The sequence below is a fragment of the Cygnus atratus genome, chromosome 1 (genome assembly GCF_013377495.2).
Source record: "Cygnus atratus isolate AKBS03 ecotype Queensland, Australia chromosome 1, CAtr_DNAZoo_HiC_assembly, whole genome shotgun sequence".
Taxonomy (NCBI): Eukaryota; Metazoa; Chordata; class Aves; order Anseriformes; family Anatidae; genus Cygnus; species Cygnus atratus.
Window position 1 is genome coordinate 45,215,361 of NC_066362.1, and position 12,399 is coordinate 45,227,759.

The 12,399-nt window shown below is 43.4% G+C and overlaps 1 protein-coding gene across 1 annotated transcript in view; it reads right to left on the reverse strand.

The window, feature by feature from the left end:
• The window catches only part of UTP20 (UTP20 small subunit processome component), a 64,230-nt gene extending 58,097 nt beyond the window's left edge, over nt 1-6,133 (reverse strand). The window contains exons 1-8 of the mRNA XM_035551672.2: nt 6,024-6,133; nt 5,516-5,596; nt 4,653-4,719; nt 4,325-4,457; nt 3,640-3,828; nt 2,044-2,125; nt 838-975; nt 248-403 (exon numbers count right to left, since the gene is read on the reverse strand). Of these exons, the coding sequence (XP_035407565.1) occupies nt 248-403; nt 838-975; nt 2,044-2,125; nt 3,640-3,828; nt 4,325-4,457; nt 4,653-4,719; nt 5,516-5,596; nt 6,024-6,068 (891 nt within the window). The 5' untranslated portion in view covers nt 6,069-6,133. The remainder of the gene's footprint in view (nt 1-247; nt 404-837; nt 976-2,043; nt 2,126-3,639; nt 3,829-4,324; nt 4,458-4,652; nt 4,720-5,515; nt 5,597-6,023) is intronic.
• Between the last annotated feature and the right edge of the window lie 6,266 nt (nt 6,134-12,399).

The following is a 12,399-nucleotide window of genomic DNA, read 5'->3' on the forward strand; positions in this document are numbered from 1 at the left end:
AACTGAGCTCCAAGTCTCACACAGTGGTTCCCGTATTAATCACTGGGTAGCACAACCACCTGGTTCACTCTGAACTTGCAAACGAAGAGCGGGATTTTTTTTCCATACACATGACACTGTAGTTAATGTTTCCAAAGGATGTAAAACCCAGTTCTGGTCTAATAGGACAAAAATAGTTTTCTTGGCAAGCGTGCACAGCTTTTTTCAGTCTCTCGTGAACAGGAGAGAAAAAAGTAAATCAATGTACCTCCAGACACTTGAAAACAGTATCAAAATGCTCCTTATGGATGTGCACTGCAGCTGATCTGATCATCTGCTCAAAGGCTTCTCCAACAGTTACCCATGGTAGTTCAATCTCCTCTTCAGTAACTGGCCCCAGCTTTACCAGAATTAACTTCACAGCCTGTACAAGAAAAGATCATATCATATCCTTATACTCAGAAAATAAATCCAGCAATTCTAAAGTTTGTTAGAGCAAGATACTATTAAAATATTTTAGTGATCTCAATTCTCTCTAGAATGATTAGTAGGGGAAAAAAAAAGGCTATCAACTTAAAATCTGAATTGTTTTTAGATTCATCTGGGGGGTATAAAATATGTATAGCGTTATCAAGCAGTACCATTTTAAGATATAGAAATATCATATAAGAATGACAAAAAACAACCTTCCCATCTCATTAAAGATTTTTAGATGGCATCTTTCAGATCCTGTAAAATAATGAACAGCATGTTCATCACTAGGGATCTCCTGAGGAGAACAAGGCAACACTCAATGGTTTCACAAAACGCTCCATTACAGCAACATTTACACCAGTTATCTTTTCTTCTTGTCTTTACCGTCTCTGCACAAGAGTGGAACATGTTTCGAACGCCCTTGCACATCTCAAAAAGTAGTTGTCCTACACCTTCCACCTTCTCAGGGTGCTTCCCCAGGTCACGGAACATCAAATTGAAGAGGGCATTTTTATCAGAAACCTACAAAACACAAGGATAAAAAAAAGTCATCTCCTATTCAGAGTTGCCAGGTGAAAAGATGCAATAAATGGCTCCACAGCACCACATTATTCTTCTACAGTCCTGTGCCTTTCCACATCAGTTCAAACTCACTATTTCTGCAACCACCACGGAAACTGTAAGAAAAAGTCATCTATTCAGTTGTTACAAGTCCCCTTGCCTAAACAAACATAGGCCTACTAAGGCCATTGCAGATGAAATACGTCCTTTTGATTACTCTTATGATTTTAGAGTTAAACATGTGCATAAATGCACCACTAAATTGGCCCCAACTGAAACACAAAGGTCACTGCTCTGGCATGGAAAGAGACATGTATCAGCTGAAAGCAGAATGCAGTCATCCAAAACTATAAAAACATCTGGGAATACTGCAAATATTTCTGGCCTCAGATTCTGAAACCCTCTGTACCTGAGGACTTCACTCAAAGTTCAGCAACTTCGGAAAACAACTAAACAAATGTGCTTTATTAAGGTCTCTCAACTTAGGACAAGAATGGGGATACCCAGATTTGCTAGTCATTCTCAGGAATTCTGGCTTGTGTGTGTATTTTGACTGAAAAAAACAAAACAAAACCAACAAACAAAACAACAAACCAACAACTACTACTGATTTTCCTTACTCCATGAAAAGCTGCTGTTTGGCCTTAACTGATCTGCCTGTGAACATTAAATAATCTGATTTTCAGGAGTGCAAAAAGGTTGTCAAAAGAACTTGTTCTACAAAGGCTTTAAAGCATTATTGAAAAAGCCAGTGAGAAAATGTGCATTTACAAACCAAAGCCTCCCTTTTGCAAGACGGCCCATTTGGTTTAACTACTTTTAAAACAGAAAATGCTAAGGCCTCTATTTGCCACTGCTGATATGAAGTACATGACATACTCAGCAAAACATTCACTGAAAATCACAACTTGAGGCATGCAGAATGTCAATTCAGGCCTTGTAAGCTCTCTTTTACAGAAAGCTTATTACATATTGAAGCCAAGAGCCACCACGGAATGAAGAGAGTCAAGGTACAAACACCTCACTTACCTTTCTCATTAGAAAGACAAAACTTTCAGCTGCAAAGTTTCTGATGTGAAGTTTGTGGTGAGCCAGCAGGGTGCTGTACAGGCTACAAAGACACACAATAATAATCTGTCTTAAAGGCAGTGCAAGAATTGCCATCCATTGTTTTAAAAAAAAAAAAGTTTGCAGTTCACATTGTCATGTCTTACAAACACCAAGAATCTGTCCTCCTAGAGAGGGCAAATACCTTCCTCAATTCCATTCCTTCCTACCCTCCCAGTGTAAAGAACAGTCTTGCAAAGAAGATAAAATGATAACACCAGGCACCTTAAGCTGCAGACTTGATACCTCAAACAGCTCTGGATCCACACAGATCCAATTGCAGCCTCACGATTTTCAACAGATACACTCAGCAGCACTAAGTGAAAACAAAGTTGATTTGATATACCAGATTTCTACTTCAGCTGAGCCAACAAGCTCTCTTGTGCATGTAAATTTTCCAAAGATACAATTTAGAGGGGTGATAAGTATTTGCAGTTCTCTGGTAAATATCAGTAATGGTTACAGGTGGCTCAGCACATGTTAAGTGCAGAGAGTGGTGCCTCAGATTCACAGCCAAACAGATGTTTTTGCAATATGCCTGACAACTTTTGCTGGGTTGGGGAAGAAATCTGTAACCCATCTTTTGCTCCATCTGTTCTGAATTGAAAGACGGAAGGCTTCTAGTAAGAAGCAACATGGACCCACCGACTATGACAAAAACTAAAAAACAAAAAACTGCTACCAGAGTAGCATAAGATTGAACAAGCAGTCATAGTGGGTCAGATCACAGGTCCATCCAGCACAGTATTCAGTCTCTAGCAGCAGCCAGAAGCAGGTGCCTAGGAAAAGTTTAAAAACAGAGCAAGCACATACAAAAACAGCTTTTAGCCACCTGCAGCTCAAGGACTTCTCAAGCCAGAAGTGGTTCCTGTGCATTTGGAAATTCCCTCAAACTTGGCCAGTTTCCCTTTGAGCTTATGTCAACCTTTCACATGCACAGCATCCTACTGCAAGGAGTTTCACAGCATACAAAACTCTGCACTGCTTGTCTGTTTTTTCACTAAACAGACAGGAAGAAGGGAAGCTCATAAAGGGCTGCAACAGGAGCAACTAAAGACTCAAAGGAGTCCATTTAATGTCATTAACTCTAGGAGTCTGCAACTGGAAAAAACAGAAATGATACAAATATGACTGAGGTACTTGACAGGCATCCAAGAGACCTGTGTTGAATTTAGACTTGTTTTAACTGTTGTCGTCTTTCTGAGTTTTGTCTACCCAGCTGAGGTAGCTGCTTCCTCTCCTATCACCACTTGCATCCACCACACCAGGAGAAAAGAGGGCCAAAGACTCAACACTGCAGACCAACCCATACTGCTCCTCCAATACAGTGCCCGTGCAAGTCAGGAGGATCTCAAAGGAGCTGCATACGATAACACGGCTCACAGTCTGTTTCAGAAAGCAGAGAAAGCATGCTACCAATTATATACTGAAGCACTAAGCCAGATATTTGTCTGGAACTGGCATTCCTATAGCATTTAATAACTGCTGATCAAGGCAGACATTAAACACAGCCTTTACCTGTATATGTTACTTATGTCCTTCACCATCAATCTCCACAAGTATTTGTAGAGATAGGAAAGAGAGGTAAAAGCCCATTCCAGCAACTCTGTGTCCTGTGTATCCAGTAGATTGGTGATGGCCAGGAAGAAGTCATGGAAGTGTGGATAGAAATCAGCCTGGAGATCTCGAGCCAGTTGCACCACTAGACTGCGTTTCAGACAACAGAGTGTTAGTTTATTTTAAAATAAACAATAAGAGCCTAGACAAGCATTGCTTGCAATCTAGCACAATCTCTTTGAAAAGACAGCACCACTCTTGCTTCTCACTTTCATTTAAGTATCATCTATTAGGCAGCTGTGAATGACAAATTTGAAAATTCACAGTACTTCAAATAGGTAACATTAAACAAGATATAGATGATCAATGTCAATCAAAGCACATTAATTTCTGCCTGACACTCAGGAGGCACTCATGCTAATTTGCTTGCCTTGTCATAGTTTCTTTTTTTTTTTTTTTTTTAAAAGACTCAGGACCATGAAGCTCTATAAGATAAATGCCAATTATCTAATCCCATTTTGGACATCTCATTGCTATACTTCTTTCCTCATGCACAATAAAGAAAAATAACACTCACAACAGAACTTGAATTACTTACTTGTAATACCTTCAGATTTCTGACTACATTTTGTCAACAAATACTTACTCTAATAAGGGTTGATAGGCAAGACTGCCTTTGACTTGCAAATGTGTCTTCAAGCTCTGCACAACAGTACTCTGGTAATAGACCAGCTGGTTGAAGGACTGGCATTTGTTGGCCACTTCTTTGTAGAACTGCACTGTTCAAAGCACAAAAAAGAAACCATGAAAACTCTAGCCCAGTTCCTGGTGAACATGAAGGATGCTAAAAGTTAATAGCTCTCCAGAGCCCAATACAAAACCCAATCAATGGAAAATCTCCCAGGTGGCTCTGGATGCAGAAGAAATGCATTTTTACAGTTTAGGGCAAACATTGACAAATAAAAATTAGGTACCAAAATGTTGAGTAAGGTTCAGTTCCCTCCATTTCTGTAGTCCTTCAAAAAAGTAGGTTTCAACCTCCTGTCAAAATAAAGACAAAATAACAGTTTGTCAACTCCTGTGAAAACAGCCTGTAAAGACGAGAGGTTCAAGTGAAAAGAACTATCAAGTGCTTCAAATATTTTAAGAATATTTTAAAAAAATGTGATGACTTCATTTCAAAGGGTGCTGTGGAATTTGCCTGAAAATAAGACTTTTGTTTCTACATTCAAAAAACATTTGAAAATATTTTCTAGTGATAGGACTCATTTACATAATTGCTTTTTAGACTTCCATTGACTGGCCTTGATAATCTATAACGCTGAACCACAGACCACACAGCACAAACGCTCTGGGACTTCTTTTGGCATCATCACAGCTATTGAATGGGAAGTTCACAAAAACAATGCAGCAGGCCAGGAGGCTATAACCTGCTAAAGACTCCATTCAGTGATGATCTACAGGACATGTGGATGATCTTTAAAGAGATGCACATCCTGTGACTATAGCAACTACTCAGCATCCTTAAGTCTTTGCAGGGCTGGACTTAGAAGTGCTGTCAGAGCCATGACTTCCATGCTCAGAGGCCCATGAGCTACATGGAAGTGATCAGGGTGACGCTGTCAAAGAGTCTCTATGGCAATATCGTGAAATATTTCAAAAAGAAATGGGGAACAAAGCAGGAAATGAGGTTCCAGAAAAGGCAACTCTTCCATGAGCTTTCTTCTAATTTCCGCCCCCCAAGATAAGTTTTTAAGTGAATATTTCAGGGAGTGCGTCTACTTGTGTTGTGATCTGAGATCCTCTTGCAGAACATGACTACTGTCGCTTTTCTCACCTCAGCATAACTTCCAGTTCTGTCAATCCGATGAATAATATCAATATTAACATTACTTAAGCGCTCCGAAAAGGTGAGAAACTGTAAAACAAAAGGACATACGTGTTTTTGCTCTGTTCTGAAAAATTAGGAAGTCCTTCTTAATAGCATGCACACTACAAAGAACCTGCTTCTGGAGGTGGACCATCAGATCGCACCAATCGATCTGTAAACGGCTCAATCCCAATCTTAAGGGAGAGGACGTTTGTAACCGAAGAGAGGAATTAAAAGCCCACCCCACAACACCTACAGCCACAGCGTGCTTCCTGTGCACCAAAGGGCGCAGGGAGCACTTCGGGTCGGGTGTCCCCAAAACACGGCGCAAGGGATGCAGGAAAATCTACCCAAATGCCCATCAGTGGGTAAGGCTATATTCAGCCGCCGCTCCCCCGTGTGCCCCCCAGCTCCGTGTAGGTGGCACCGCCGCCCCGTTACCAAACCCTAGCGACCCGGCGACACGGGCGCTCACCCGGTGCGTGTTCCCCGACTTGGGGGCCGAGGGCTTGCCCGGCATGGTGGCGGCGGCGGCCACACGTGCAGCACTACGCGCTGGGCGCCGCCATGCCGGCCGGGGCTGCCGGGAGCAGGGGGAGGAGAACGAGGAGGAGGAGAAGGAGGAGGAGGAGGAGGAGGAAACGGGCCCGCCGGCGGAAGGGGCGGGCGGCGGGGCTAGGGCTGGCTCCGGCCGGGGTTTGGCTGCGTCCCGCCCGCCCCGCAGCGGAGGGGGTCTCGTTGCGTTGTCCGGGACCTGCGTTTCCCGGAGGGGTCTGGCCCGAGCTCCCCTCCTCCGGCCCGCGTCTGTTTTTGGGAAATAGCGGCAGACTGTCACGGGCAGACAGCGATAGGGCAAGGGGGAGTGGTTTTAAACTAAAAGGGGAGATTAGACTAGATGTTATGAAGAAATTCTTCACTGTAAGGGTGGTGAGGCACTGGAATAGGTTGCCCAGAGAAGCTGTGGATGCCTCATCACTGGAGGTGTTCAAGGCCAGGCTGGATGGGGCTTTGGGCAGCCTGACCTAGTGGAAGGTGTCCCCAGGGGGATTGGGGTTAGATGATCTGTAAGGTCCCTTCTAACCCAAGCCATTCTATGAAAGCAGGGACAAGGTTCTAGGTAGATGGACACAACTGTCAGCTAAGCAATGATGGCAGGGGATGAAATCACAAAATTGTAGGGGTTGGAAGGGACCTCAGAAGATCATTGCATCCAACCCCCCTGCCAAAGCAGGTTCCCTAGAGCAGGTTGCTCAGGTAGGTGTCCAGACGGGCCTTGAGTATCTCCAGAGAAGGAGACTCCACAACCTCCTTGGGCAGCCTGTTCCAGTGCTCCATCACCCTCACCATGAAGAAGTTCTTTCACATGTTGGTGCGGAGCTTCCTGTGATCCATTTTGTGGCCATTGCCCCTTATCCTGTCCCCACAACCACTGAAAACAGGTTGGCCATATCCCTCTGTCTCCCACCCTTAAGGTATTTATAAGCATTGATAAGATCCCCTCTCAGTCTTCTCAAGGCCGAACAGACCCAGGTCTCTCAGCCTTTCCTCATAGGGAAGATGCTCCAGGCCCCGTATCACCTTTGTGGCCCTCTGCTGGACTCTTTCCAGGAGACCCCTGTCTTTGTAGCCGAGAGCCCAGAACTGGGCACAGTACTCCAGGTGAGGCCTGACCAGGGCCTCACCTGGTCATCGCACAGCTATGCCCTGCTTTTAGTAGACTTTTGTCAGAGCTCAAAAAAACAAAACAAAACAAACAAAAAAAAAACAACAAACATCCCAGGCAAAGTAAGCGCAAACTAAAGCCTCGCAAATAACTATGGACTGATCATTGCATGCTGCTGTGCTCACAGAAGTACCTGGGCCTGTGGGAGCTTCTGGCTGTGGTTGCAATTACGGAGGTAGAAAGTGTGGGCTAGGAAGATAAGAGGTGAACTGGAAGCTGGTTGAAGCTTTGGTTTGGGCAGATGCATTATGAGCAGCCCCGAGCTGTGTGTGTCATCTTGTGAGGCAGCTGACAGGGTTGGGCAGTTTGCCTTTCCCTAGCTGCCTGCCCTGCTTGTTAGAGGCAGCTCGAGGCCACCCTGACCAGCCAGGCATGCAGTTACTCTGCAAGCCACCAGGCTGGACTTGAGCATGGCTGAAGTGCATGCGGGGACCCACTGCTCTGAACAGACCTGACAGGTTAAGTGCTGTCAGGTGTATCCAGAAAAGCTGCCCAGGGGCAGCCAATAAGCTATTAACACGATAGCCATCTGGACAGGCAGGGGAGTGTGCTCACTTCAGCACCTGCTCCCAAAGAACCACAGGTTTTGGATCTTGCTATTCTATGGGAATAAATAAATAAACAAACAAATAAATAAATAAATAAGGACAGCTGGCATTTGCATTGAGTCAGAAGAGAATGTCTAGGCACTGGAAGTTGAGAAGTTTGGCTTTAATGCCTTCAGCCCAAATACCTCCATGGCAATGTGCAGCTATGAGCATGTGGACAGGGCTAGATCCACAGAAGAGCTTAGTCACCAATATGCCACTGTTTGTGTGTACAAATACCTCTCTGGCTATGGTTAGTAAATTCGTCTAATATACTCCTCATATATATATCATGAGCTTGTGAAAAACAGTCCACAAGATCTCTTTTTTCTGTTATGAATAGCATCTTGTAGAGTTGTGCAAATTCCTGGGATGCTCCAAAATAATCCTGGGATGCTCCTGGGATGGCTCCAAAATCATCCAGGGGTAAGAATCAGCTCTAACACCCATGGAAAGCATGAGGGGGAAGGGCTCAGTTGTGCTTTGCCTGTTGCAGAAAAGGCAAATCACCAACAATAATAAAAGATAGTAGGGAAAGTTTTAAGAAGTTACAGGTGTTATTTTATGTTTGTAGGCTGGCAACTTTGCAGAAGAATGAGCCTGGCTAGCCCTGCAACCACTGATGTGTGTGAGAGCTGCCTGAAGAACTGATAGACTGCAGTTCAGCTAGCACTGTGAATTTAGTGTTTGGAGAGACATCTGAGTGAGCCTCTGGAGAGTAGCTCAGGTACCGATACCAGTGTGGCCATAGCAGTAGGGCTGAAACTTCAGCTGGGAGGGTTCAGTGACACAGAAGATTCCTTGTCTGCTTCTGCATGAGCAACATCTAAATTAACAACATCCTGCCTACAAGAACTCTTCTCTGACTGCAGTGCCTCAGGCCTTAATCCTTTACATTTCCAGGAAGAGATGTGACTCTCCCACCTTTGGGCAGGCCCTGGCTCCAACACCCTGTGATTATATGGCAGGCCCAGCTGTCAAACAGTCTCTCCTTCAGAAAGCCATGCTAACGGCAAGCAGATGGCCTTCTGAAGAGTGATGGTTTATTGGTAGTAATACCTGCAGAGGCACGTAGTGGAAACTTCTAAAACAGCATGTGTGTGTCTATCAAAGTAGTCACATATGCAGATCTAACTTCAATCACTTGCTGTGGGCTACAACCTGACAGTAATACATCAGCACTTCTGGAGCCCGTCTAAGATTCCTATTGTCTTCTCCATTCCTGGGCTTTTTAGTCCTGCTGTCCAAAATTTATTTGCTGGATTCAGCAAGAGCAAGAACCACTGTGTAGACCCAAAAGCATGTTTGTCCTCTGGAAATGTGTCTTACCTTGAGTCAGTGTTATGCTTTCCAGGTTGTTTTTTTTGTTTGTTTGTTCTTTTAAATCAGCACTGTCAATTTAGCCTAATAATAGTAATTTGGATAAAATACATTAGTATTTTATACTCAGGCTGGTCTCACAGAACTCCTCTTGCACAGTTTGCAACATTTACAATGCACTCTTTAGGCTCCCTTTTTATTCAAAGGAGATCTAAACACATTCTTGTGTTTAAATAATCCATGTTAGAATAAAACAAATCATGCCTTAGAAGTGTAGTCTAGATGACCTCATTATGTGTGTGTATCTGCAGCTGACCCTGCTGAATGCCCCTCAGTTGAAATAGATTAAGAGAAACACTGTGAATTGAGCCAAACTACTTCCAAGCTTGAATGCCCAAAGGTAGATTCTTCAATCAGTATTTGAGACACTAAATAAGTTACTGGAGTTTTGAAGTGGTAAGAGTTACCTGCCTTGCTTGTGATCCCAGAAGTCCTTCTCTTTGTTTCGAGTCGCCCCACAGAACAACTTGAGGTGCACAGTTTGTGTGCCACACGGCTGGAATCCTGCTGCATCACAGGATCTCTCCGAGATCCTCAGTGAGGGGGAGGCTGGCATGGGTCTGATTACAAGCTATACAGGTGCATGATGTCTTTGGAATACTTATACAACTAACGAAAACAGATTTTTATTTGTTTATTTTTAATTTGTCTGGAAAGCATGAAAAGCCCTTTGAAACACAAGGACATTTTTTCTTTGCCAGTTTCCTCCTCAGCTTCTAGCTGGCATTTTGCCTTGTCTTGCAGAAGGAAACCCCACAAGATTATGTGGGATATGGTCGAAAGCACTTGCATTTTCAAAAACAAAGCAGACAAGATATTGGAATCCTGTTCTGCAAACTGGTGGAACTGTTTGGCCACATTTTTTCTAATACGCCTGGAGCACAGAGATTCTGTAAATAGTGCAACTCCAGGTCAATGCTGGCTGAGTCCTGGGGAGAATTTCACCTACATTTAGGTTTGCAGATCAGAGAGAGTTTTGAACTAGGAGCTGGACTATAGATCCCAGATTTCTATTTGAGTAGGGGGAGAAGCATTCATCCCTGAAATATCCTGAATTTAGAGCCTTCTTTCATGGAAGGGAGCACCAACAACATGACTTAGCCCTTCAAGGCATCTAGGTCAGTGGCTCCTCTATTGCTAGACAGGTTTCTGCTGCAGATCTGGAGCAGGTGGGCTGCTCTAGCTCCCTCTCTGGAAGTAAACTGAATAGTGCCAGAGCACAGGGATCATCCAGATCAATTAATCGTTAACACAATCTCTGGCACAATTGTGTTTCATGCCAAACAGTACCGTTCCAACATTTCTGTTCAGTAGGAAGTCACACTTTATTTTATTTTATTTTATTTTATTTTTATTTTTTTGAGGTGGGAAGAAAGTGTAGTATAATTTGTGTTGGAAAGAAGAAGGGCCTGATTTCTGCATGGACAACATTTATACAGATGGCCCTGAGACAGGAAGGGATTACAGTGCTGCTGTTCTTTATCCCACTGCTTTGTCACAATGGCAGCATCAGAACTGGCTTCAGCCTTGTTGACAGCAACAGCAACAGGGACAACAGGCGCAGGATCCACAGAGAAAGCAAGGGACACAAAAAGGCAAATGAATAGGGAGGATGGAGTCTTTTCTCACAAAAAGGGTGTGAATTGTCTCCTGTATTTTGCCCTCACTACTAGAATGAAGGGCATCTGGATCTGACAGAGACAGTCTAGATTTCAGGCTGTTAGCTGTCTGGGAGTACTAAACATCTGATTACAGTCTAGCTCAGACTTCTGACAAGTGACCTGAAACCTGGATATTTGGCATGTCTAGGAACAAAGCATAAAGCTTAGTAGTAAATCTGACTATGCTGCCAGATTTCTCCTTCCCCCAAACGCCAAATCCCTCTTCATTGTTTGGTAGCTTGAAGCTACAGCGTAAGGTGAGGAACTGGGTGGGGCAAGATCACAACCGTACGTTTTAAGGTAGAGTCTGACCTTCCAAACCAGGGAAGATGGAAAATGGTAAAGATCTCTTAGAAACAGGCACACACAGGGGAATGCTTCCCTCAACATAATTGCCACCTTTCACATACAATTTTCTTACTCATTTTTTGTCCTCTTGTTCTGCTCTGTCTTTATTGGATCCTTTATCTGTAAAAGGCCACTGAAGAAATAATAAATCAATAATCCAGAACAGCAGTTTCCCTGCTGAAAACAGTACTCATGTCACAAGGATGTTGAGAAGCCAGTGTTCTTGAGTGGAAAACATGAACTGATAGAAGGATGGGATCAAGTACCCTTTCTCAAATAGTTTCTACCTTCAAACTGGCAAAGTCAGCTGTGCATAGCATTCAGGGGTAAATAAGGCCAGGCTCAGCATTTTGTTACTGAAAGGAACAGCACGTTCCTGCCACTGAATAGAAGATAACATACAAAACAAATGATGCCATTCTTCATGTCTCTGCATACACCTGGTTCATACAAGATGGGTCCAGAATTTAGGTACTTAGATTTGACATTTTGGCTAATTATTTATTTTTATTTATTTATTTATTTTTCTTGTTTGCAGCTTGAGCTATCCTAATATTCATGCAGCTCTCATTTTGCTCTCAGGTACCAGTGAATGCAGTACCTCAGTTACACCTTCTGATTTTGGTGTGTACTGCTTGGTGAAATATTTGAGAGTAGCCTGCAGAAGCGGAAGAACTTACACAACATCAAGATACAAAGCCCTTCTTGCCACTTCCAGTGTGTCAGGAGATTTTCATCAGCTATTGGTGCTGGCTGCTAAATCATAGATGTTCATGAGAAAATTCCAGCATTGGACTATACAAGCTAGAAAAAACATGGCTAGATTCTTGGCCTGTTTTCCAAAATCCCACATGATCTGAAGAAGAAGGATTTGTCACCATAATCAATTATGCTTCCAGACAACATCCCTAGTCATAAAGCAGTAGGACTTTCAGAGACTTCTCAAGTGTATGCTCTTAACTATATAGCAGATACAACTCTGCTTTGCTTGGAAAATTATCATCTCTGGAGAAAGAAATGCAAAACTTTATTAATGCTCTGACTGCAGACATATTGATAACTCAAAGGAGAGAAACAGGGCTGTCCCTTCTTTTCCAGTAACCTTATATATGCTTTTGGACGATGCTGCTTCTTCTAATACTGCTTGTGGGT